Raw genomic sequence first — 27991 nt, 5'->3', positions numbered from 1 at the left:
TAGAGTATCTTACAAGAGACTAGTTCAAAGAAAAGACGATGGGGTTGAAAGTGCTTTTGTAGCTGCAAAGCCCCACCATAAAATACTGACTAGCATTGCTATGCCTCACAGGACACGCTTGGCTAACAGTAGCTCAAGGGGGCCACTACGAATGAACTGTCTATAGCTATCACTCATTGCAGAAGAGATCTCTACCTTCCCAATGGCAGTTGCCTAACACTGAGGGCATGGCGGGAAGCTTTACAAGTCTGGTGTGTTGTAAACCTTGCCCTGCTTTACTGTCCATACTACTATCCATTCTAACACTGGCAATGTTTCTAGCAACTGAGGCAGCCTCAAATTGCAACTGTCTAATCTTTGCCTGTAAACAGTGGTACACACCCCATGGACAATGAGAGTGGAATGCAACATAGGAGTATGAATTCACAGTGAAGCAGACAAGGCTATGTTTTAGAGTTAAATATTTCTTTGCAAGCCTAGATAATTCCCTCCTCACCTGAGCATCTGCTTCTTCATACGGATCAACAAAAACAGTTGTTGATTTAATTCGGATTTCCTCCTGGGGACAGGAAAAGAAAAATAAAGTTATCAGAATCTGCTAATTGGGTTGGTTTCGTTTTCCTGAAGGTAAATGTTTAAAATAAGCAGTAACAAGCGGATGTACAATGCATTCAGGAGACATGCACGCTCTCTCTTTTTTTGGTAACCCTTTCTGTTTAAGTAGTACCTTGGGACGATCTGTTTTTGGATCGCTGTCCACATTCTCCATAGCTGTCAGAGCCTCAAAACCACCAACCACTCTAAAACAGAAGAAAGGACTTAATTTCCAGCTATAATCATCCATTCTGGCAAGTGATGGCAGCAGGTGTGCACTCAGCATGAAGAGAGACAAATCCACCCTACATGTACTCAGCAGTCTGACCTGCTGACAGACAGGTAGAAACCAGAGTTTAATTTGTAATGAAAGAGGTTCTGGGGCTCAACCAATCAGGTGCCGGGGCTCAAGCAATTTTTTTACATTCATAACTGATGCAGCAAGACCAGAAGTGCCAGAGCCATGAACTACCAAGCATAGAAGTGCCGGGGCTGAGCCCTAGAACAGATTAAGCACTGATAGAAACCCAGGCAATATATGTCCCAACATGGCCATGGCCAAAGCTAAGGTTTTAAAGCCAACCGAACATTCTTAAAGAAGGGAGATAAAATTAACACAATGGTGAGTCATTTGAGGTCTGTTAATATTGTGACATCCCCCCAATCAGCACTTGGGAACAAAGGAATTAATATCAGTTTATCACAAATTATAACCCACAGAAGCAAACTGGTTTTGACTGAAGTGAGATAATTTCTTCTAGTATTATTAAGCACTTTCACTCTAGCAACTAGCCCTGGGTCTTTATAAATCACGAATAATAAAAGCCCTATCCAGCAAGGGACACAACCACACACTTGGATTTAAACACCTAAGTATTCCTGTTGAATTCAATGGAACTTCTCATGTGCTTTAAAAGGTAAACATGTGCCTAAGTGTTTTTCTGGATTGTGGCCAAAGTGCAAGATGTAAAATAATCCAATACAAGGGTCAGAATTCAATGTTCAGAATTCAGTCATCGGGAGGTTTTGATGAAAGGGAAGAGTTAGTTGCCCTATGCACCCAGAAGCCTTCTGCTGAAGAATTTTAGCAGTGTCAAATCACCTGTACTAATCCTTCACTCAGTGCTGGAAAGAGGCCAGACACCGCGAGGATGAAATCAAACTCCAATTGTAGCTATATTTTCTCAGTATCCAAATTATGGCTGCCTGACTTAAGAGCTGATATTTCAATGTGGTGAAGTACTCAGCATGCACACATTTAACAAGTCAGATTTAAGGTATATGATCAGAATAACAAGATTTCAATTTGTGAAGGCCAAATGTTGGATCAGTGTGAACTAAAATGAGGATCACTGTGAAAATGATGTGACTTTGGACACTACCATAAAGTCTTCTAGAATCAGTGATGTTATTAAAACAGATATTCAGAAGTGGAAAACAGAGTAGAATGGAGACAATTCTGAGTCTTAATGGAGGGAGATGTCTTCTAGGATGAGGAACAGCTGGAAGACATACAGAGAATTCATCTCAACTCTTTCACTTGGGGGAAATCTGACAAACAAGCGCTTAGCACAGACAGTGGACCCAAATTAAGTCCGTCTCAACAAGAGGTAATAAAATAACAGACCAACATAGATACAAATGCTTTTGCAGAAAGAAAAAGTGGTTTAAGAAAAAAAAAGCTTAACTGTTATTCTAAAATCTGAAAAGCTCTAAAAAAATGATGGCATAATGACTCCATTAAAGAGACGCTCGTACAGAATTATAAGCACAAGAACACCTTAGCAATGTACTAGGATCAATGTTATAATGAAAACCAGAACATTTCACACTGATTGAAGTGTTCCCTCTAAATCTAATGCTCTATTGTGTTCCTTTTAATTACAGTTCCTGCATGGAAACACCACCAGATCAGGCAGGGTCATGTTGAAGCTTTTACAATGTCAAGCTGAGCTGGAGAGCAGAGGTCTAGCAGGGTCTCTTTTTCAGTCCATATATAAGCTGGGACCCATTTCAATATAGCATTCCCTGCTTAGATAATTGGGTGTACTTGCTAACTTTAGAGGTGCAGTTTTGGAGGTCACTTTGAACCCCACAAGCTGTTAGAAAATAACATCACACAAGCATCAAAAAGTAATCTTCGTTGTGTGCTTAGCTAAGAATTCTCCCACTGACTTCAATAGGCACTGGATCGGTACACTGTATGCACAATGGTTTGTTAATGCTGCCAATGGCTGCTTCTCTCAGAACACTTATGGCTGTTTTACTTTAAATGTTACAGATTTTCCTTTGTGCTGATGTGTGAAAACAGGAACAATAAATAAGGAAAAGAAACTTCCTAAGTAAAAATAGTTTACTTGGTTTTGTTCTTTGCTTCAGGCTGATTTAAAAAAAACAAAAAACCCTCAGACTAAAAACAATGGGAGGGCTTTTGTAAAAATATCAAATGATATTAAATGTGGATAGCACTTCTGGGTTTCTCTGGGATGGAATTTTTTAAAGTAACTGTCACTCAGGAAATGTCTACAACTGCCATGGTGGCAGGCATTGATGCAGCAGCATCGATTGAGCGGGTCTGTGCAGACCTGCTCAGTCGACAGGAGAGCGCTTGAATCAATTAGTCCACCTCTCTGAAAGGTGGAAGGCAGCGTCGACACAACGTTGTGAAGACGCTGCACTGCATAGATTTAAGTACGTCGATGTGAGATACTCTAGTTACATTATGTAATTAGCATATTTCACATCAACCCAGCGCAGTAGTGTAAACCAGGCCACAGACACAACTGAATCATTTTATAGATTTAAGGCATCTTTATGACAATTATTAGGATTTTAAAAAACACTTAAAAATTAAGCCCAAATTCTTTTATACCTTGCATGATACCATACGCTAATGGCTCGGCAGCTGGTTGCAGAGGGTTAAATATTCCAACTGAACTTCAAAAGATGAGATTTAAAGGGATTTTGCTGACTCTCCCCTTATTTGCCTAACTGAATAAATTAATGCTTGTAATAGACAAGGATAGATATTCAGGCTCTGAAAAGGCACGGCCTGTGCAATATAGCCTTCATTATAGGTAGGCTCATAGACTCAGACTAAGCTTGGAAGGATTAGATTTTTATTGGTAAATGATGGCGAGCATCAATTTCACCGTACGCACAAACCCATGAAAAAATATTTCCTTTGAGAACCAAAATTTAGAGATAGGCAAGGAAAGATAAATTGTGCTTAAGAACTTAATATGTTGATTTAACTATATTTACACCTGGTAGCTGAAATTTGTGACTTTGTCCTGACCCACAACTACTTCAGATTTGGAGCCAATCTATACCTTCAAGTCAGTGGCACAGCTATGGGCACCCTCATGGCCCCACAGTGTGCCTACATTTTTATGGCTGACCTAGAACAACGCTTCCTCAAAACTCATCCCCAAGCACCTCTCTTTTCATCATCTGGACACATGGGAAAGAGTCCCTCGAAGAATTCCACAGGGATTTCAATAATTTCCACCCCACCATCAACCTCAGCCTGGACCAGTTCACTCAAGAAATCCACTTCCTGGACACTACAATACAAATAAATGATGGTCACATTAATACCACCCTATACTGAAAACCAACTGACTGCAATACATATCTTCATGCCTCCAGTTTCCACCCTGGACACATTACACGATCCTTTGTCTACAACCAAGCCTTAAGATACAACCGGATTTGCTCCGATCCCTCAGACAGAGACAAACACCTACAGGATCTCCATAAAACATTCTTAAAATTACAATACCCACCTGGAGAGGTGAAGAAACAAATTTACAGAGCCAGATGGGTACCCAGAAGTAACCTTCTACAGGATGGACCCAACAAAGAAAACAACCACTGGCCATCACCTACAGCCCCCAGCTAAAATCTCTCCAACACATCATTAAGGATCTACAACCTATCCTAGCAGATGATGTATATATATACCCCCTATCTGATTTCTATTCCTTACATCTGATGAAGTGGGTTACAGCCCACCAAAGCTTATGCCTGCAGAAATTAAATTTGTTAGTCTTTAAAGTGCTACAAGACTCTCATTGTTTTTGCTATATTTACTTTGTATATTTTGATAGATGATGTTGCCAATTTGTGTTTTAAAGGTTGTCTCTGACTCTTAATGTCTACTGTCATTAAATAACTAGTCTGACCCCTCCATAATTTCCCACAACTGTGAAAATTTAAATCAATAAAAAATTGCTTAAAAAAGAACATTGGTATTACCTGTCAAAATTACAAAAATATTTTAAAAAATCAATTCTGCAAGCCTAATTAAATGTTATTGTCAAACCTCATGAATTTAAGTGGTAATACCATCATTGACATGACGACAAGATTCAATGCACATAACCAATGTGCTGATACCCATTAAAGCAATGATTTCATGTACACTGAAGAAAAACATGCTAGAGAAGTAACTGAGGGTTTGGGGGCTTTGCCTGTTCTACTACACAAATCCTGTGCATAAACTGCATATCTTGCAAAGGAACAGGCTAACTGAAGCGACATACGGAAAAGATCTACAGATCACAAGAATACAACCTCCCAATAGAAGCGGTATTGGATATTTAATTAATATTCTACTTGATTTCATCCAACAGGTTTCAGGAATAAATCCTGAAATCTCAATACAGATATCTTTATATAACAGTTGCATTATAATAAAAAACAAATGCCACAAATTCAGACTAATAACCTATATTACCCTTTCATGTCATATGTACACAATACAAATGGCAATTAATCACACAGTATTATCATTCCCCATTCAACATCAGTTATGCTAAATTTAGAAGTTAGCAGAGCAGTGGAAGTGGTGAAGGTGAAAATAGGTTTAATGTTTTCCACCCACTCTGGCCCTTAAGGATACCTCTTACTAAAATTATAGGGTGTTGTTCATGATTTGTCCTGAACTGACCTGTGAAAACAGATCTGTTCAGAGGATACCCTGTAACAGAAATGCAGGTACCTTCAAGTCATCATACATATTTATATTAGGACAACTGAGATTACTGAAGATTTTGCTTTATTTCTCCAACACACACAGTAAGATGCTCATTTTTTAGCCTAACTACATATTTACCTCTGAAAAAAGAAAGTCTCTACAACAGTTTATTTTATTTTCCGTGGAGCATGATAAATGCTACATTGCATATGAGTATAGAAAATCAGGCAGGTATGTTTAGGTTTGCTTCATTTACCATAGTAACATGAAGAAATGCACCCTTAACTCCTTCAAGACGTATATTTCTATTTTCTTGAAAATTAAACTGACTCTGGTGTGGAAAATTTCACACCTCTGCAAGCTACAGGTTTTATTTAAAAATCCACCTTCTTTTTTGGGTTAGTTCTAAAAGGGGGGCAACCAGGCATCATAAATGCAGTCAACTCTGCATGATAATTTGTAGTACTTAACTCAGTCAAAACCTTTCCTTTACAATTAATCACCATGAGCCAAATCATTACTATGTGAACCAAACCAAAACGAAGCATGTAGAGCAAGCTCTATGTCTACCAGATAAGCAGATTTCATTTAGTAAGCCTTAAACTACTAGCTTCACAGCTACATTATTTAGTGCTGTTCCTAAAAGAAAACCCTACAAGCCTCAAAACCCCTAACAAATGGGCTTCCAAATATCACATAGAAGTCCTCTGTTAAAAAAAATTAAGCAAGTGAATTTATTTCTCCTTTCCAATATGACTTAGCACCTTCACCAGCATTCACACATCTCTGTCTACTGTATTCTTTTCTCACTTCTTTAGTTTTGCTGAATTTATGAATTAAACCTCATGCAGTGATGTGGATGGCATGAATCCAAAATCATAGTTTTCTGCTCAGAAGACAACGCAGGAATGTGTCTGGAATTTTTAATGAGAAACAAAAACATGGACCAGGAAGAAAACATTTTTGTTTTGGGAAAATAATTTTCCTCTCAAGTTCATGTTTATAAAAACAAGGTCCACATATTTTATATATCTATACCCTGTGTGTGTATTGGATAGATCATAGGTGTGTTTGTATATAGGTGTATATATTAGATGGATCTCTTGTGCATGAGTGTCTGCATACACACGCAATCTAACATGAGTGTGACCAAAACAGCTGAACCCAAGCTCAGAAACTGCAGCCCTGATGGTGCAGTAGCTCCTGCCAGTGGATCCACAAATGTTAATTCACTGGATTCACTTCTACTTTTTCCTCTGTCCTGAGCCCTGCTGCATGCGGAGTTGGCCCTGCAGCGCACAATGGGTTTGGGCTCCCTTTCCCACTCCTGCACAACTTCTCTGTTCCTGGAGCCCTCCTAAACTGAAGGTGGCAGGATTTGCTGCTTATATGAAGAGCTTTCCTACTTAATAGGCTTTGATTTCAACCACAACTGATGTAATTAGTTATAAAACGGTAACAAATACGATACATTATTCATCAATAATATACCCTAATGTTTAGATACAGTGGCCACAGTTCAGGGCAACTGCACTTGTACTCCCCCTTTATGGTCCACCAGGGGCACCCATTCAGACCCCCAGCTTCCAGAAGTTCCCTCTCTTGGGTGGAGACACGCATCTGACCGGCGAGTTTTCAGGTTGCAAAGTTCCTCACCGATACTGTTAGTTCCCCAGCAAATCAGACTGCCTACGCAGGCCTTCTTTGCTTGTCTCCTAAGAGGCTATAAACAGCATAACTGATCAGTTTTAAGGTACCACACAGCTTTGCCTAAGCAAGCACATTCACTCTTAAAGAGAAGCATTACACAGAAAACAATACAACAAAAGAAGAAACTACACACATGCTAATAAGCTTCCCAGAGATCACTCCAATTCCAAAGAGGGCTCTGGCAGGAGTCAGTCCTTCAAATATAATGCTATAATGCAGCATGGCATTTACACTCATAGAAAAACTGCTTTGGTGGGAAATGTGATTGGGGGAAAAAAAGAGGAGAAAGTCAACCGTGACCTGATCCTATTTCCTTTGCCAGGAGCACTCCCTGTCCACCCAAGTGTATAGTTTGACCTTGAGTAAGAGAAGTCAAGGTCTCCAATGGTGTCCTGTCCAGGAATTCTGAAATCAGGAAATCAAATGTGAGCTGAAGAAACCTTCACACTCAGAGGCAGAACTACTATCACTATTCAAAGATTGCTGGCTCCGACTAGCTGCTTGCAAAACTTTATGACATGACACATGCATAAAGATTATCAGCACAGAGAGCACAGTGAGCCTAAGTTGTTCTCCTGGAAGTAATGTTACCGCTGGTCATGCAATTCTTGAGAGCAGAAATCTCTGAGAATGCAAGAGCAGGAGGAGAGAGAAATACCTTTGTATGCCAGTGAGGGTAATGATATAAAAAGGGACTCAGAGGAATGTTCCCATGCAGCGGGCCTTCCTAAAATGCTTCTCAGCCAGAAGAAAACTCCTACCCACACTGGCCAGAGATGGCAAATAGCAGGTGGTTCACACCAATTTGGGTTTTTCAATTAAATGTATTACCAAGCAGTTAGAAATTAGCAAAAGACACTAGTTAATTTGCAAGTTAATTACAACATTTTTAATGTCAGGCAATTCATTGCCAATTATCACTGGGGAGGGTAGTTAGCCCTGGTCTACACTTACCTCGCGATTTGGCGGCAGTCGACGGGAGTTACGCAAACTACGCAGAGTAGTTTGCATAACTCAGGTTGACTGCTATGCTTCCCTTCTGTGTGCTGTCTGCACTGCGCTGTGCACTTCTTGAGGGAGTGGGTTTAATCAGTCGACTTCCTGATCAATTGAGCGGGTCTATACTGACCGCTCAATTGATCCAGAAAGATCGATCTGGCGGCAGCGAATTTGCCGTCATCAGTATAGACATGGCCTTACTGAGCTAATCTAGGCAACTCCACTGCAGTAGGAAATCCACACAGCCCATAATACTCCTTCATTTGAAGGCACTGTCTTTTCTTCTCCTCCCTTTTTATACTCAGTTTACCTTCTCCTTTAGCTAACATTTATTGTCACTACTGTTCTGGGGAGTGAGAAACACGGTCACTACAGGATTTCACAGCAGTTTTATAACACCAACATTCTCCACTGACTTCAAAGACAACACTGCACAAAGTCACATGTACCATCCCTTCATATCCTCACCACCCTGGGACAAAGTATTTCACAAAACATCCTTATAATCTAATGCCTCAAGCTCTTAACACCTGCTACGGAGCAAGGCTTTGATTTCCAATCTGTAGTGACATGAATTAAACCAGTTTCTCCAGAGGAGGAATTTCCCAATGTTACTTCCCTCTTTCGCAATTAAAATAAATGCTTTTCTCCTGTTCCTGGTCTCATAAGTGAGAGAAGCTTACTTAGAAATTCTTATAACAATTAAGTCATTGAGGCAAATTTTTACCCTCAAGTACGTATATGCAACCCCACTGAAAAACAGGAGTTGTATGGAGGAGGGAAAAGCTCAGTGCAGAATCTGATGTTCTTATATTGTCCAAAAAAATAACCCTCAAATTCATTTTGAAGCTAGAGCAGTCCTGTAAATCTAAATAGTACGATCTGATTTAGAATCCACTAAAACAAGAGACTTCAGATTTCAGGGGCAATATTTGAGTTACAATTTGAGTTAACAGCACTACCTGTACCAAAGTGCTTGTCTTCACTGCAAAGTTACCATAGGAATAGGTGCACTCACCGCTTGCAATATTAGAACTCATTTAGTGAGAGAATTTTGGCTAGGACACTGAAGTTATCCACTTTTCTTTCACAAAGTATATGGGAACTTTAACTTATACCTGGCGTGCTACTAGAAAGGCAAAAGGGACACATTAGCAGGAGAAGAGTAATTCAGAGAGTGCAGTTATTACAGTATCAGTATTGGGAACATTAACGTCAGAAACGACTATTGTGCTAGGGTGCCAACAATATGCTTGGCTCTGCAGAACACACAAAATGAAGCCAATCCTTGCCTGAAGACTTACCATGGGATACATTGGGAAGCTCAGAGGAAAACAACATATCATATGTACTGAATAGTTCTACTGTATAACATCTAATCAAACTGAGTGCTATATACATTTATTTTAAGCTCCTTGGAATAGTGCTTTTCCAACTGGCTAAAAATCAAAAGAGTCAACATAAGAAGTTGTAATTCAAAAAAGAAAAGAAAAGAATGAGCATGAGATTCTAAGGAACTATCAATGAAATAGTCTACGAAAATTGCACATATCTATCACCACACTGACATGCTCATTAGAAAAGCTTTGAATAATTTAGCATCATCTATCATCACTGCTTGCATCTGCAGTGGTGGAAACCAAAACAATTAGGCATTGCCCCTTTTTTTTTTTTTTTTTTTTTTTAAATACAGGTCGGCATTCTATCCTTCACCTTTGCAATATCGGGGGTTTGAGTGGAGCAGAATTGTGGGAGCACCATTGCACTCACTACAGGGAACGGTCCATGGAGTTCACCATATTGACACTCGCTGGGTTGATATTTGACCATTGCATCACAACGATAGTTGTCACAATTCAGAGCAACTGAACCTGCATTCTCCCTCTGCAGTCCCTCGAGGGCACCCTCCCTAGGCTCCTCAGCCATCATCTCTTGGGTAGAGACCCACAGCTCTCTCCTTCGTGACTGGGGTTTTTCCAGGCTGTATAATTCCTTGCCTACACTGTGATATTCTTAGGAAGCCAGACTATCTAACCAGGCCAGCATCTGCACTTTGCTCTCTCCCCAGATGCTATGAACAGCGTAATGCCCAGAATTATAAGTTAGCACACAGCTCTTCACAAACAAGCACATTTATTCTTATGGTGAAAGCATTACAGAGAAAACATATTAAAACAATACAAGAACCTACACACTTGCTAATTAGCTTACCAGAGACCACTCCAACTCCAGGCTTTGGTAAGTGTCAGTCCTTGAAAACCCACAACTGGGTTTCACCCATGGTTACAAGTTCATAACTGCCTCAGATTTAGAGCCAGAACAACCATTCCACTTTATTCCACTTGGGCCTTTGATCTTGGCCTCAAGTAACAAGTGATCAGCAGATAAAGGCCAACTCCTCAGGGCACAGTTTCTAAAAGCTAACCAGAGGTGGGGAATTTGCATTCACCTCCCCCTGGAGAGTCCCTAGGAAAACCACTTAACACCTTTTGTTCCAAAAGTTCATTCATGTCTGGCACATTGTTCGCTAAAATCCTTTGAAACCCCAGCTCTCTCATCAGTCACATCTCCCTCCTTGAGAGGTTACAAACAATCCCAGCCCACTATAATACATAAATCTTTCACTTAATACAATGGATCTCTAAAATACTTAAACTTAATTCAATAAGGTCTCCCAAGGAAGCTGCAGGAAATTGCCGTATCTGTCACAGTAATGACATCCACAGGGATACAAAATAAAAGATGCGGAGATGAGCTGGCCCTATGCAATAGCTCAGTGTTCTATGCCGCCACATAGGGAGCTCTGGGTCATGACTGACCTACTGGTTGACAGTTCCTGAAGTGATGAAGGCAGCGTGTTGAACAGGTAATCTCGTGTGTCACGCTGACGAGTGTGTGAATGTTTAGAAAGACCGAGTGCTGACTGTTCTGTTCTTGACCATTCCTGGAGGCCCATCAGCAGAAAATCTCACAATAATTAGGTTACTGATGATGATGAAAGAGTGGACAGGGAGAAAAATGGTGGGAAAGTGAATGCCTGACTAAAGGTGGCGGTGTTGGAATACCCACTGCCTACTCAAGGCCAAGAAGAGTGTGCTCTGCCACAAACTAAGTGAAAGGAGAAAAGAGGTGAACAAAATTACATCTCAAAAGGCTATTTCCAGGTCTCAGATCCAGAGACATGTGAGAAATCACCTAATGAGCATGGAAAGAAAGAGAAATTCATGTTAACTGAGGCCTACACAGATGAGGACAGAATTTGCTCTTGAACCACAATTTTGCTTCAAATTGAGTGTAAAAGTTACCAGATTCATCTCTATGCCTTGAAAATACACAGGATACACTATATGCATGATGTAGTTCTAGTCCATCTCTTACCTTCCAAAAATTGTGTGCTTCTTGTCCAGGTATGTGCAAGAGCGAAATGTGATAAAGCTGGAGGGGGACACAAACATGACACTCAGAATATGATTCTCAAGATTCAACAATATTTTAAAAGCCAACTATGTTAAAAAAATGTACATGGCAACCCTGCTGTGGGGAGTACACTGAATGGCACTTACCATACTATACTTTTTGTGGATTGTATCTGACAACAGCCTGTTCTTTACTCCTCATTTTTTGATACTTTTATTCCAGTTTCTCGCACATTGCCTATTTACTATTTTAACCAATAACTTGCACAAACTCCATTGACTAATCTGAACATTCTCTTCTGTGAACTGTCAGTTTTTAAGAACGCCATTATAGGTTGGAGCAAAGCTTTATGGCTCCTGTTCATGAACTACATTCCATTTATATGGATCAGGATTTTGTATCTGGCAAAGAACTTTAACAGTGTCAGACTATATCAGCACCAATTTTCAAAATCAGATTTAATTTACTTTTTACAATTTAAGTGAAGCTAGATTGGCCTGTTTATAATCCATCTCTCTTCTTGGCTCAGTAATGTCATGTTTAGGTTGCAAACACAGCAAGAATATTTAAATTAAACAGTGTTTCACTGAAATAATAAAACTCAGAAAAATGTGGCTGCTATTAGGTTTTGTTTAAAGTTTTGCAAAACAAATGTGGGGTCTAAGATATCGTTTGCAAAGTAAGCTCAATCACTAAAACTTTTTTGAATGGCTTAATATTTTTTTGGAAGCTCCAATCACAATTTGTATAATGCGAAGTTCCCATACCATGGTCTGTGGACCCTGATGGTCCATGCAGAGTTGCTTCCATCCGTTATATAGCATTATAGACAGCTAAAAATAAACAAATATTTTCCTACTAGCACTTTTCCATGTATGCAAGTGTTGTAGTTGGCATAGGGAAATTATCTGATTGTAAATGGGAGGGGATGCCATATGCAAGATAATCTCTTTATTAAAATATGGTTCACCCTATAAAAAGGTTTAGAAATCCCTGGGTTAATAATGCATGAGTCTCACAAGGGGTGCACATTAAATTTAATCTTCTTTATGCATCCTTTGTATCTTCTTATTCTCAGCTGTACAATAATTAGACCTGCAGGAGTCAATCAGATAACACTCTACCAAAAAATATTTGAGAGTTAACATGGGCCTTACAAAATATTGAAAGCTAAACATTCGTGAGGACAGCCAAAACAAAACAAAGCAAAGAGGAATTAACCTATTTCCTAACAATTCTGAGATGAAGTCTGAGTTTTATTTGAGTCCTTGTCAGTACCTGGTGCTTATAAAAATAATCTATTGTAACTTTGTACACTGAACCTACCTACCTCATTCTACATCAGTGTGACTATCACCTATACAGGTGAGCCATTCATACAGCTTCTAAGTTAGCAACAGTTCTCAGAAAATTCTACACATGGTCTGGGAAAGCAGCTGGATAGTCTCAAGGACTTCATGCTTTGTGTAAGTTTACAGTGCCAAGGAAAAATAGACACACATGAAAGCAGATGTTGTGACACAATAGGAATAAGTCACACAGGAAAGTATGAACAGTAGCTCCTGCAAGTTGTTCCAAATCAGATCCTATAATCTGTTTCTTGGGTACTTGAAATATCTTATTTTAAAAAAGCTCCACTGTCCACTAGTTGATTTAGCATCAGTGATCTGGCAATAATGCTCAGCTTCAAGATACGCTCTGTAAGGGCTTGATCCTGCAAGATGCACTGCTTTTTGGTCTTATTAAAGACAATGGGACTATTACTCGTGTGTTTAAAATTAATCACATGCTTAGAGTGATGAAGGTGCTATAGTGCTCAGCACCTCGCACAATTGAGCTGTAAGAGAATGTCTTTTTAAATTCCACAGAAGGAACGAACTCTTTTCTCGTGCCTGAGAAAATGAAGAAAAACTACAAATTATGAAATAGGGGATTCTAATGACAATACCAACAACACAAAGAAGCTACAGATCTTCATGACATACTTCAAGTTGCTCTGATCTTAGTGTTTAAAATGGGTCTTACACTTCAGTGGTTTCAATAGAAAGTACCTGGGAGAGCATTTCATTTTGGTGCATCATAAAGAGTAGTTCATAGAATTCCATTTATTTTCTTAATTCTATAAGACATGTCCTGGGAGGAATAGCAAGTGAACACTTACAATTGTGATTTGTTGCTGTTGGGTCCTGAATTGGCCATGCTAAGAATACCACGTCCAGTGTGGGATAGATTTGGCTTGAACTCATCTTTAAAAGGCTTTCCCCAACACGATTCTCCCCCTAAAACAACAAACAAACAACCCTGATGTTTTCTCTGCATTAGATTTCCATTACCCTTCAAATTGCTCCTAGCACTCGTACTTTTTTCGTGGTACCGCAGTTGTGCTCATGTTTATGGGGATCCTGGCTTCTTTGTATACATAAACATTTTCATTCCCTTTCCCACTACCAGTCTGATGCCCAAGTGTCCCAATGAAATTGAATTTTGGAACCATCAACACAACACACCGTCTCCCCACTGCTCTCAGACAAGACTATTTATTAGCTGTATTACATATTTTGTGCACCAAGCATTCTCAAGACTTTAATTTTTTTTTTGCTGCTGGCCATCAAACCACAATCTTCTTTGTGCGACATTAAATCCTGAAAGGGTTTTCCTGACAAAAATAAAGGCAATAAGCAGAAAATTACCAGTGTAATTGCACTCTGGATACACTGTTGCTGCTGAGAGGTTTGGAAATTATTTACTACTGCATTAAATAAACTTTTATAGGATCAGTGAAGTATATGGTACAGACCTCAATACTGAACTAAGAGCTCAGCAGTTCAACTCCTAACTAAGGAACCTGGCTCAGTGTAAGGGGATATACTTCATCCAAATTGACACAGTAACTTAGACATTCTGGACCAGATCCTTGGCTAAGTTATTGCAGCTGGTACAGAATGTCTAAGTTACAGCAGCTGTGAACCAAGGTAGCTCCACTCAAATCAAGGGCACTGTGCAGATTTGCATCAGTTGGGGATCTGGCCCTCTAAGACTTATTTCCTTTCAATAGCAGCAGATAGAAAAAGGGTCTGCGAGAGTGCAGATCTCTCTGCCTGGCTGTCATTTCTACGTTATTCATGACAGATCTGACATTTTCACTTTCGTCCAGGATCACTTCTAATAAAAAAAAAATGCTGAGATGAGTCATTTCCATAGTTTTACAGTCAACTCCATCATCTTGTTTGACAAACCGTGAAGAATATTTCATCTCAGCCTGGTATTAGAAAGAAAGCAAACACAAAAATATCAGAATAGGGAGACAGGCTGCAGAATAGGCTTGAGAACTCTCTGGAGTAACCATATCACTAGAAAAGCAGCAGTTCACTAAAGGATCTGCTATACTCAAGGGCTGTTTGCACATGTACACATGAAAGACATTTTATGATACAATTGGACAGTAGAGCAGAGAGAGTACCCATTGAAGAGGGGAAAATAGGCTGCCCAACACAGAAAACTGCAAATATGTATCAAGTAAGAGCCTCTGGGGAAACCTATTCAAACTGACTTCATAATGTTGCTAATAATCCAGCATTGCAGGTAGACAGCTGTAAACGCAGATGCATGTGGATCTAAACAAATGTGAAATCTCAGGAGAAACTGCACCTCTTAAAGACCCAATTAATCTTGTTCAAAAGACCTGTTAATAAAGTTGAATATTGCCAGCTCTGCAAGTTGACAAGGCGGGGCGAAGACAGATTCTTCTAACACCATGGGGAGTTACTGTAATCAGGAGTGAAGAGTTACTGATTACATCCTTGATATTTGGCTACTGAATATTTTAAGATCAGCTGCACCTCAGTGTGACTTCGTCTGGCAATCTCTCAGTGTTATATAAGCCTGAGGGATCAGTAAGCTGTTACAACAATGGTCAGCCTTGATACATTGAAGAGAATTCCTTTGAGAAACAGTTACTCTAGAATAATCAGATGTGGTCACCTTAATAATTGTAAACATATCCTGTCTAGGAGCCACTATTGTACTTTGCTAGTAATTCTTTTCCATTCCATGCTCTATTTTGGAGTGGAGATGTGCAGAGGGAAGGGATGGTGTGAATGGTTTGGGAGCTGAAACATAACGAGGAATGGAGAATCCGTAAGTATGTGTAGTTTTTTGAAAAATGGGAGTAATCTTTTCTAAAAGGAGTTGTATACTTGTACGTTGTACTAGCCTGTCATTAAGGGTGTCGGAGGCAAGGGGGACTCTATAGAAAGAGTGGATGCAAGCAGGTAATCTTAAGGGGGTACTGTGAAGCTAATGACCCATGCTCTCCTAGCCAGCCGGTCATTCCACCACAGGTGCTAGTGGTTGCTGCCATGTGGGTTTAAGCAGTTGGAATGAGTCAACAGAAGCTAGAGAGAAGCTGTGTGTTAAGCTACAAGCAAACAGTTGGCTGGTGGGTCTGTGTGGGTCCCTCGAAGAGACAACAGGGTTGTCTCTTGGGACAGGGCAGAGGTGCTTGCTGGGCCCAAGATTTCTGCCAAAGGTGGTTACCCTTGTGCTATTGGTTATCAGCCCTGCTTCAGAATATAGCGCTCTTGCATTTGTAAACAAATACATTTCATGAAGAAAATTGGTGACATGAAGTGAAACTAAATTCTGATCCAAACACAAACCAGACCCGCAAAGTCCTGAAAATCCACAACTGCTGGGGAAAAGGACAATATATGTGAGCATTCCCCTGTCGGAATGCTCTGGCTACTGCGAGCTTGTTAGAGATACAACTGGCAGGGAAACTAATTGTCCCATCTTTCCTTTGTGCCAACCAAACCTGCAGTCCCCAGACCTGATTCTGTAAGAGTTGTCATTCCATTGCCTTACAGCAGCATCAAACCGGTGGGCAGGAAGCAAGCCCTCCATTTTTATGCTCCACCCAAACTGGATCCATTTGTATACAAGTAACAAGTTTCATTTAAATTTCCCTTAGGAAACTAAATTTCACTTCACAGAGTCTCCTTGAAGAAACTCCTAATTAACTGCCAAACAGATGTATTTGGCATGCATGTCAAAATGGAGGGCAATGGCTGCCTAGAAATTTTCAGAGCCATATATAAATGGATCCAGCTAGGATACAGCATAATAGTGGAGGGCCCAATTCCTGACTGTTACACCGTTCTGATGTTGTTGTAAGGCACTGGAGTTACACCATTGTCAAGCTGGTGTGTCAGAGTGGAGAATCAAGCCAGGGGACTTAGATGGCCAGAGGAGCAACTCGAAGAAAAGAGGAAAATTGTAAATGACAGATTGTTCTCCCTGGTCCAACAAGCAAACCGTATGAACAGCATGTTGACAGGAGCAAATGAGCCATGATCTTTATGCTTTGTGATATTTATTTTCTTACGATTTCATTCAAGTTCATAAGCATAGGGCTAGAAATCTGTACACAGTAACTAATTTCAGTTTATTTGAACTATCTGAAAAGCTAATATTTTAGTAGATTGTTGCAATATTCAGTACAAAGCTTCCCTCCATTCATCCACTCCAGAGCGTTCCCCCAATGCTCATTTTGTCTGCCCAAGAGCTGGGGGCAAGGACAAAGGATAGTCTATGCAGCACTGGCCTAAAAGTCTCGAAGGTGGAAATTTTAAACAGAACACACAGTCTGAGGGTCTGCGGAGAACTTGCAGCATAGGAGGTGGGAATGCTGAAGACGCCTGGGCAGCACTATGTTATGGGGAATGACTATTTTATTCTATTTAAATTTTAAAACAGGAAGGATGCACTCATGGCAAACTCTTTTTAACCTCTGGAACCAAGTGTCTGCCTGAAGCAACGACAGAGACAGGCAGCTAAAACGATGGAAAATAAAACAAACCTTCATACTGAAAAGCAGTCTCTCTCTCTGAAGACTATTTAAGATCATTTGCAGAGATTCCCACACCAATACCATATACATACACAGCATGTATCCAGTGGTTAGAGAGAGGGACAGAGAACTGGGATTCTGTTTCTCTGCCTAACTCTGCTATTGGCTCACTGTATGACCTTGGGAAAGTAATTCAAACTCTTTGCACCTATATCTCTAAGGTACCCATATAGCCCCCATTACCACTGGGTCTGAGCATCTCACAAGCTTTAATACATTTACCCTCACAGAACCCGTGAGATAGGACAGTGCTATCACCCCCATTTTACAGTTGGAAATGTGAGGGAGAGACGGAGTGACCTGGCCAAGGTCATGCAGGAAGTCCAGGTGGAACAGGGAGTTGAATCTGGGTCTCCCAAGCACTCTAACCACTAAACAATATTTTCCTCAGTTTACCATACATAAAATGATGCTAACAAACATCTGCCACCTCAACAGAGGAACTGTGGGGTGTAAATCTTTGCAAAGATTCTTGAGATGCTCATATGAAAAGTGCTACAAAGCAGTCCTGGGGAAGTCTATACTACAAATTGACCTGAGTTAAGCTGATGTACAGCCACCGCAATTTAATTACTTTTGTGTGTCCACACCATGCTCCTTGCGTCAGTGGTGCACATCCTCACTACCCATACTTGCATCGATGCAGAAAGCAGTGCACCACAGGTAGCTATCACACCATGTAACTTACTACCATCTAGCTCAGGGTGTTTTGGGAAGAGTTTGCAATGCCTCATGGGGGCAAATGAGTCACGCAGGGGTGACTGGAAACATGATTTCAACATCCCATAATGCAGTTTTCCCCATCCCATAGTTTTATCTGCATCCCATAATGTTTCACACCTCTTTTCAAAAGCCCTGCAAACCCGCCTGTCCACCATCCATGTGAGAAGCACAGATTCTGCACAGTTCTGCACTATGGTGATGAGTGTTGCAAGCACTGGGCCCCTGATCCTGCACTCTTCTGCAGAGCCGCCAGGGGAATTGTGGGGGATATGACAAATCCTTGGCGGCTAGATTGCTGTGGGACATAGAAAGAAACAATTCAAGTCTGTTGGAAGCATTCACGGAGCAGCTGCAGATGCTGGAGTTCCGGTTCTGGACCCAAGAAACAAGCACTGACTGGTGCGACTGCACTGTTATGCAGGTTTGAGATGAGCAGTGGCTGTAGAAATTTTGGATGCGCCAGGCCACATTCCTGGATATGTATGCAGAGCTTGCCTCAGTCCTCCGGTACAGCGACACCAACATGAAATCTGCACTGACCGGGGAGAAGTGAATGGAAATTGCTGTGCAGAAGCTTGCAACACCAGATTGCTACTGATCAGTTGGGAATCAATTTGGAGTTGGGAAGTCCATTGTGGAGGTTGCTGTGATACAAGTGTGCAGAGCCATTAATCACATCCTGCTATAAAGGACTGACTGAGCAATGTGTAGGCCATAGTGGATAGTCTTGCAGCAATGGGGTTCCCCAACTGCAGTGGGGTGATAGATGGTACGCATATCCTTTTTGACACCACATCACCTGGCCATCAAGTACATCAACAGAAAGGGCTGCTTTACTATGATATTGTAAGCGCTGGTGGATCACCAGGGATGTTTTACCAACATCAACAGGGATGGTCAAGGAAGGTGCATGACGCATGCATCTCTAGGAACACAGGCCTGTTCAGAAAGCTGCAAGCAGGGACTTTCTTTCCAGACAAGAGGATTACCAATGGGGATGTGGAAACGCCAATAGTGATCCCTGGAGACCCTGCCTACCCCTTAACTCCCATGGTTCATGAAGCTGTACATCGGCCAGCTCGACAGCAACAAGGAGTGTTTCAGCTACAGGCTCAGTAAGTGCAGAATGACAACTGAATGTGCCTTTGGCTTTTTGAAAGGCTGCTTGCGCTGTTTACTCATGAGATTAGACCCCAGTGAAAAAAATATCCTAATGGTTATAGCTGCCTGCTGTGTCCTTCATGATATCTGTGAAGCAAAGGGGGAAATGTTTCTGCCTCACTGGAGGGCGAAGGTGGAATGGCTGTCAGCTGACTTTGTGCCCTTACAGCCCTGGTATCTGGCTACTCAACACGGAGCTTTACAGCTCAAGGAGGCTTTGAAAGACCATTTTAATAGTGAGACACAGTAGTGTGTGTTGCTGTAGTGTGCTCTAGCTGGCTTTTTTTTTTTTTGCACCCTGGTATGTCACTTGTAATGAGAGCTGTGTGTGTATTAATATAACATTGCAAATGCACCGACTGCTATTATCTGTGAATGATGTCAGCCCCAGCCAGCGTATGTTGTGAACTAATAGAGATGAATGAAGTTTCCATTAATAGACTTGTATCCCGAACCCAGGCAAACAGATACTTATAACGATGAAACTTTGAAAATACAGGGAGAAGAACCTTAGAAGGAGAAAGAGCAGTCTGTTCCATTTCACAAACACATACACCAACTGCGTCCCTCACAGGTCAGTGTACATGCAGCTGTGATTGCCTGGACTCTCCCCGGGGGGGAGTGGTAGGGGTAGTGCAATGGCTGCGGATGGCACGTGGAGGGAGGGAGTGGGTCCCGGAATGCAGTCCTCTATGCAGAGGGAAGCGAGCATGGGACTGTTGAACCTGAAGGTCAACAACAGTCTCTAGCATGTATGTTTGCCGCTTGAGAAGCGCTAACATCTCCTGCTGCACGTCCCTCCCCATTCCATCCTTGTCCATGCGGGTGATCCTCCAAGCCCTGTGCTCAGTATCCAAAGCAGTAGAGGCTTGCAGGATCTCTTGGAACGTGTCATTTTATATTCTCTTCCTTCTCCTTATCTGGCTGAGCTGCCCTGTTGGTATGGATGGAGTGACCCTCAAGGCCACGTTTCCATTTGCAAAAGATTCAACGCACAGAGGAAAGTTGGTAGACTGAACTCACTCCCCTTGATCCACACAAGTTGCAAGCATTACATTCTCACTACTCTTTGGGATTCATAGAGCATGGCAGCAGTCCCAGTGATGGCGAGTACAGCCCAGGGAGATGGGTGTGAGTTGGGATAATAAATGGGGGGTGGGAGGAGGCTAGCTCACAGGCACAAGCACATGCATATAGAGCAACTGAACAGAATCCTGGCACTGTTTTCCACAGGCAGGGGTGGGTTTATCGGATATCACTCCTGAGGGTAACAGAAGCTGAAAGGGAACAGCTCCTGCAGCCGTCCAGCCGCAGACCAGGGCCATATGCTGCTAGCCTGTGTGATGCAATGGTGCCAGCTGAAGTAATTGCTGAGTGATGTAGGAAAACATCCTACCACAGCGGGAGAAATAAGGCAGCCCTCCCCAGAAATCTTCGGCAGAGGATTGCAGACAACCCAGGAAAGTTTCCTCGAGATTTCTATGGAGGATTCATGGGACATCCCGGTACACATAAACAAACTGCTCCTGAGGGCTCCCTCTGCCTAACTGTACAGGAGAATGAGAAACAGATAGCAATTCTACCTCTATTGGTTAGCTCACTACCTCTTCTAGCATGATTAAAAAGAGAAAATGAACAGATGTCTCCCTGCGATATCAAAGCAAACTGCATACTTAACAGAGATTGCTTCCCCCTGCATCAGGCTTGCCTGTGCTGGACTGTAGGGACTAGCTGGTCAGTCCAGGAGTCAAAAACAGGTCCTGGCTTGCTGAGCCACTGGATCCCTTGGTTGCCTAGCCCCCATACTGCTCTTCCTCTTCCCTGTTCACAGCAAGGGCCTGTGACTTTGGTCTTCTGAAGTATCCATGGAGCTCTTGGGGGTAGTGATGGGGTCTCCACAGAGGATGGCATGCAGCTCTTTGTAAAAGCGGCATGTCTGCGACTTTGTACTAGAGTGATGGTTAGCCTCCTTTGCCTTCTGCAGTCCTTTTTCACACAGCACTGTTGTGAGTCCCCTCTTGTAGTCCTTCTCCTACATGATCTGAGCAATCTGCTTATAGATATCGACGTTTCTACGGCTGGATCGGAGCAGTGCTTGTACAGTCTCTTCTCTCCATAGACCCAGAGATCCGCCACCTCCTGTGTACTCCAGGCAGGAGTGTGTCTGCAGCGTGAAGCTGGCATGGTCAGCTGGGCAGTTGCTAGGTGACCTCTCCATGCCAAGCAAACAGGAAATGGAATTGCAAAAATCTGCAGAGCTTTAAAGGGGAGGGGCATATACCTGTATGCCTGGCCCCTAGCAGCAGAGTTCAAAATGGTGACCAGAGCAGTCATGATATGGCATTATGGGACACTTCCCAGAGGCCACTAAAGTCTACCTAAGTAATGCAGCGTCTACACCGACACTGCGTCGACCTAAGCGCTACGCCTCTTGTGGAGGTGGAGTTATTAAGTCAGCGTAGCAGGCAAGTTACATCAGTGGGAGTGACATTTTAATGTAGACGCTTACAGACTTAGGTTGATGTAAGCTGCCTTGCGTCGCCCTCTCTCTGTAGTGTAGACCAGGACTCAGAGACAATTGCATTCAAGCCAATGGGACTCCATGTGGGAGCAGCCAGGACTCCCCATGGATATGACTCTTTGCAGGATCAGGTGTTAAGAGAATGGCAGATGAGGAGCTAATTTACATAACCTGACCCTGCGCAGCTCTGTCACTTATAGTCACAAACCTGGAGGTTTTATGTGGGATGGGCTTCTGCAATAGGCTGACCTTCCTCTGATGATTGCAACTATCTTGTGTGCCACAAATAATTTTTGTACAACTTTACAAAAATCATTGAAACTTTCCCTAAAATTCAGAATTAATGGTGGGTGGGATCCATATGCCCAAGTTTTTAATAAAAATTATGCAGTTGCAAAGGTGAAAAGAAATGGTCTCTTCTATTAAAAAGGGATGTTTACCTACTCCTGACAAAAAGTAAGAAAGAAAAAGAAAGATGAAACTGCAAACCACACAGCTCAGATGGATAAATTAAACTGCTTTCATCATTTCAATATTTATTCAGAGCAGCAGCTGTAGGTGTAGCACTGATTAGCTATTCAAGATCACGGCCACAACTTGTGACGCTGGTGAAAAGGTGAAAAGATGCAAATTGACATCCAGTGTGACAATGCACTAGTGAGCATAAAGACAAAAGAAGCAAACTGAAATAGCTCATTCTTTGCTGGAAAAGGTGGTCTTGCTTCCTCCCAAAGAAATTATTTTTCAAAATGTACAAATGCATTGTAAATTAATCTTATCAGCCAGTTGTACAAGCCCTTTGCAAGAAACTGAAGTGACACACCTCAAGTACATGTAAGATTTCAGAAACTATAATGCTCAACAAAAAAAAAAAAAAAAAGGTGTGGGCTGGGAATCATTTATGACAGTTGTGATTTTAAAATAAGTAATTCTGGGGGCCACAAAAATTGCAAAGCACTGAAAATTAAGTGGGAGGGCTCCAGTTCATAAAAATGATTGCTTACTTTCTATAGCTTTCCTCTTGTCACTCAGAAGAACAAGGCATATGGTAATAACATGACACTTGTATAGAGCTTTTCATCCAAGACACTTGACTCTCAAAGCATTTCCCCTCAAATCTTCCCTTAACCCCATGAGGAGAGGTAAAATTCTGCCCTCCTTTCACTCACAGAGACACTGAGGCACAGAGATTAGGATTTGCATTTTTTAAGGGTGCCCATTAATTTTGGGTTCTCAACTTAAAATGCTATAGGCCTGATTTTCAGAGATGTTGATATCAGAGAAAAATATATTACTAGGGCTTCATTCTCCCCTATGCCAAGCTCCACCCAATGCAGGACCAGGGGCCACTGTAGAGCTGGTTCCTAGGGGACCTTATGTCAGTGGAGGACTGGCAAAACACAGCTGAGCTCTGTTCTGACCCTGATCTCTACTGTGGGCGTGGCAACCATTGCAGCAGGAGTTGGCTCTGCTGGTTTATACCATTGCAGAATTCTCATCTGCCAGGGGGATTCGCTGTTAGGCATTTGCAGCCAGCAGCATGAAAGGGCGGGTGCACAAGAGACTCTAGCTAATTACAGTTCCTGACCAGGTACAAGTAGCTGTAACATTCCAGCACGGCTTTAAAAATGTGTATAGTCTCTTCCATTTTCCTTCATTGAAGAGGATGGAATATTAAACCTGTTTTTCTCCATGCATACTTTCTCCTTTCTTATTTGGAACATTGGGAATACACAACAGCTGTTCCATTTGCACAGGAACTGGCAACATTCTAAATACTGAGAGAATTATTCACAACACTTAACCAGTTTGTTATTATGAACAGCAGGAATAGATGCAGCATGAATGTGAAATACATTTTCAAATAATTAATCATTACAAAGCATGGCCATGATTCAGCTGATTGTTTTGAAGGGGGCTTATTTTGTTAAAGAAAAAATATTCTATTGCAGCTTTGGGAAAGGTGGTAAAATCTTTCCCAACTGTCTTCCTGAAACGTTAAGTGCAAGGCTTATGGAAATTAGCTCGGCCAGCTAAACAGACATTAAATCTTCAAATAAATGTATATCTGACTACTTTGGCTGCACAGCTCTGCCAACATAGATGAGCCACTGACAGCTCTCCATCCCATGTTATATTTAATCTTTCTTGTTCCTCAGTGCTGCAGTTTTCCATAAGGTGAACTGTTTAGCAGCACAGATCACTGGCCATTTAAATTTATTACTAAAATCACAGCAGCTTTATTAATGAAGCGTTGACAAGAGACCCGACAGCAAGAGAGAGAGAAATCAGTGCTAAATTTCAAAATCTTCAGCATCCCTGCCAGATGGAGCTGTTCTAATCTTAAAAATGCATGGAAATTTACAGAGAGTAACATTGCTACTACCTTGGCGTATATATTTATTTTATGTTTTACATTTACGAAATGAACCCTTCTTTAGATCTATAACTAGGTATAATTATAGCTATGCGTTATCTGTCAGCTCTGTATTCTTGGGGAACCAGGGCACAGCACCCAGCCTGTCTGACTCACGAAGGACCCCCTCCCACCTCAGGTTCTGCTTAAACCAGAACTGATCAGAAGAAAGACTTACAAAAAGCAATGATAGGCAGTGGGAGACACACCTAAACCCCTCCGGACAAAGGTGACAGGATTAAAGTAACTCCCCTAGCCTCATCTACATCAAAGATGGAACAAGGAAACATCTCTATTAGCATACCAAATGGAGAACAAAGCTTCAAGACAAGGACCACACTGAACTCTGGGATCAGCAAAGCAGGAAAGCATGGCATGATGGGAGATCTCTGCTCCAGAAGGTAATGAACCCACGCCTGCACACACCTAGCTCAGCAGTTATCAGACCAATTCTAGTCATAGATCCTTTACTGATATCCAAAACACTAAATCTGCCTGATTGCATTGTGAGTTCCTTTGAAGGAACACTGCCCATAGCCAGGAATGATCAGTTCCTATTGTCCAGACTAAACAAAACAACTCTGGAATACTCCCTTGAGTCATCGTTTACCCATAAACAAATCTAGTGTTCTCCCTTGAACCATTGTTTCTTCCCTACAAAAACCCCTACCCAAGTTCAAAAAACCTCTGTTCTGATGCCTGGATCCAAAAGCTGCATCAATGCCACTGGAACTTCACCTTTTCCTGACTGATCATGTTGGGGGCTGCTCTGACTGTCTCAAGCACTCCGGACCCTAAGCCGAACAGCCTGTCTCCTGGGAACCTTTGACCAGTTCAAACTGTGCTAAGTGGTGAGACCACAACTCTCTCTCTCTCTCTCCTCCGGTTAAGCTCACTTTTTCCCTCAGACCTCTCTCTCTCTCTTTCACTCCAGGTATAACTTTCTAAGCCTGACTTGTAATCAAACTTGGTCTAGAATGCCTCAATACCCCAATTGAAATCATGTAATATTGTAACTGTTTGTTTATTGCTCTCTCCTTGTATGGCTATTACTCTATATACCTGGCAATAAAATAACTTTTATAATCAAGCTGGTTGCCAGACTCTCTCCAAACTTCATTTACTCCTTCGTGGTCTCGGCTTCCCTGTCTTGCTCTGCAGCAATGCTTCTTTTACCTAAGTCAAAGATCTTTGTAACGCCCAAAAATCCTGTGGGGTTTGCTCATTAAGGGGGTTACTACCAGAATAATTGTACAGTGAAATTGGGGATTGACATGCTGAACCTGTGGCATATGAGTGGCAGCTGGAAAGTGCTGTTTGACCCAGCCTGCTCAGACGTAATCTATTCCGGTGCCAGTGGCATATAAGGGTGGCAGATTGAAAGTGCAGCTCTGCCCAGCCTGTGGAGTCCAGGGGCATATAAGGGTGGCAGCTGGAAAGTGCTGTTTGACCCAGTCTGCTCAGATGTACTCTATTCTGGTGCGGTGCCAGTGGTATATGAGCGTGTCAGCTTAAAAGTGCTATTTTGACCCAATCCGCTCAGACGCACTCTGTTAATCTGTGAATGTGTATGTGTAAATGTGGGTGTTTATTTGAGTCTGGGGCTGGAGGAACCCAGCCCTGGGAAACTTAGGTCCTGCAGGGTAGCTCCATTGGGAGGGGACTTGCAGAAGGGAGAAGTAAAGCTCCATATAAAAACACAAGTAACAAGCAGTACATTAATAAAATTACAACCTTCCCCCGCAAGGAAAGTAACCCTAATAAATGAGCATACCCGCCCTATGGACATACTGGTGGAGGAAAAAAAAATACTTTCATAGTCTCATATTCAATTTATTTTTATATAACAACTGATGTCATGTAAGCCAACCAAGCTACTTTCAAATATACCTTGCAAAGAGCATTAAGTTTCTAGGGAAACTGATGTTATTCCAAACCCTGCTCCTTTTCTAATGACTAAATCATTAGGAAATATTGTCATTTTAGCTTCAGGAGATGCATCTGATTTTGCTTTTAACCATCAAGAATCAAAGAAATACCAATATTCATTCCAGATACCAGCAGAAATCCAAAAAGGGGTTTAATTTAGAAATACACTCCACTCATCCATAACTTGATTGCATTAAAGAACTGCCACCCTGAATGTAAACTGCATGGGCCTGATTGTACAATCCTTTGGCATGCTGATGTGCACTTATATAATTGCTGGGGAGACGGGACTATAATATATAGCATTCCATGGCCAAATCTGCTGATTCCTTGCCCCAGGAGTCCAAGCAGGAGTTTGTGGCTATTTTGAAGGAGGACGAATCAGTTGCCTGAGCTTCTCTCCAGGCAGCCTCTGAACCTGGAGGTCACAGTAACAGAGAGGGAAGGACACAGGCAGGTGGGATGCTGTCTGTTTTGAAGAATTAACTTCTCCTTTTGTTTTTTGCAAACACACACCCCCTGAAGTGCATACTTGACGACACTTTAGAAATGTAGGAGCACGGTTTCAAAGGCTGACAGTCAGGCCCTAGCCCCATTGATTTTTAATATTAGCTCATATTGAAGAATTTAACAACTATTCATACTGACTAAATTCTGCCTGGTTTTATCCATACCGGAAATAGTCTCCTTTGCTTCAGTACTGATCAACTATATTCCTAAAGTCATATGCCTAGTGCATTTTGAGAAGAACTGCAAAGTGGAGCACAATCTAAAACTTTTTGTGAAATCCCAGCTAATCGTGTCCATTTGCTCCACTCAAGTTGGGACATTTCATTGTACAGACTTTGCAATTCACATTCAAAGCTATTAAAATAATATACTCTGTTTTTGTTTTTCTTTTTAAGTCACAGTAACCTCCCATAGGCTGAACGCTTCATTTGAACAAGAGCTCCAGGCTGGCATTGTGTTAAATACACTCTACCAAGCAGGGTAGAAGATTTAGAAGTTGATGCCAATCCTACGAGAGCTTTGAAAATTCACTTTGAGAAAATTTATGTTCTTAAATAAGAACTGGAACAAACCACTCTTTCTGTAATACAGAGATATAGCCTGTTGGGAAAGTTTCAGAACTGACAGAATGACTCAAGGAAACGCCCATGAACAAAAATTCTTGGCATAATGAAACTAGTCTATTGTATAGAATTCCTGAAGCTACAATGAGCATGGATTTACACATTCAACTCTAATTAGCATTATCAGGAGTAATGTACATGAACACTCATGCTAGAAGAGTCCTCATTTTGTAACTATCCAGTCTTGAGGAGAGGGGAGGCCAGAGGTTCTTAAGAGACCAGTGTATGCTCTCCTCCCCTTCTGTTCCCCCCCACCCCAAATACTCGGAACTTAAGATGAGCCTTATTTAAACTCCCTGAAGCCATTTAGCCAGACACTACACCTCTGAATACAGGACAGAGAAAACTTTGCAGTTATCTCTAGGTCAGAGTTTGAACTCTCCATCTCTGAACCGAAGAGTCTCCAACTTCCATACAGTGGTTTTGTCATCTTCCTAGCTGCCACTGAGCCCCAAAAGTTGTTTTCTTTCCAGACTTCTCAGGATAAAGACACACTGAA

The 27991-nt window shown here is 41.6% G+C and overlaps 1 protein-coding gene across 2 annotated transcripts in view; it reads right to left on the bottom strand.

Annotated features, from left to right (window-relative positions):
* PPIL2 (peptidylprolyl isomerase like 2) overlaps positions 1–27991 on the bottom strand; it is a 109545-nt gene that overhangs the window by 3805 nt on the left and 77749 nt on the right. For both annotated transcript variants that reach the window (XM_067539874.1, XM_067539873.1), the window contains exons 15-18: positions 13863–13980; positions 11663–11719; positions 728–800; positions 497–559 (exon numbers count right to left, since the gene is read on the bottom strand). In XM_067539874.1, coding sequence (XP_067395975.1) covers positions 497–559; positions 728–800; positions 11663–11719; positions 13863–13980 — 311 coding nt within the window. The remainder of the gene's footprint in view (positions 1–496; positions 560–727; positions 801–11662; positions 11720–13862; positions 13981–27991) is intronic.

Source organism: Emydura macquarii, unplaced genomic scaffold, assembly GCF_026122565.2.
Source record: "Emydura macquarii macquarii isolate MOO-44397 ecotype Brisbane River unplaced genomic scaffold, CSIRO-AGI_Emac_v2 contig_554, whole genome shotgun sequence".
Taxonomy (NCBI): Eukaryota; Metazoa; Chordata; order Testudines; family Chelidae; genus Emydura; species Emydura macquarii.
Note: the sequence above shows the minus strand (reverse complement) of the source record. Positions and strands in the feature narration are given on the sequence as shown.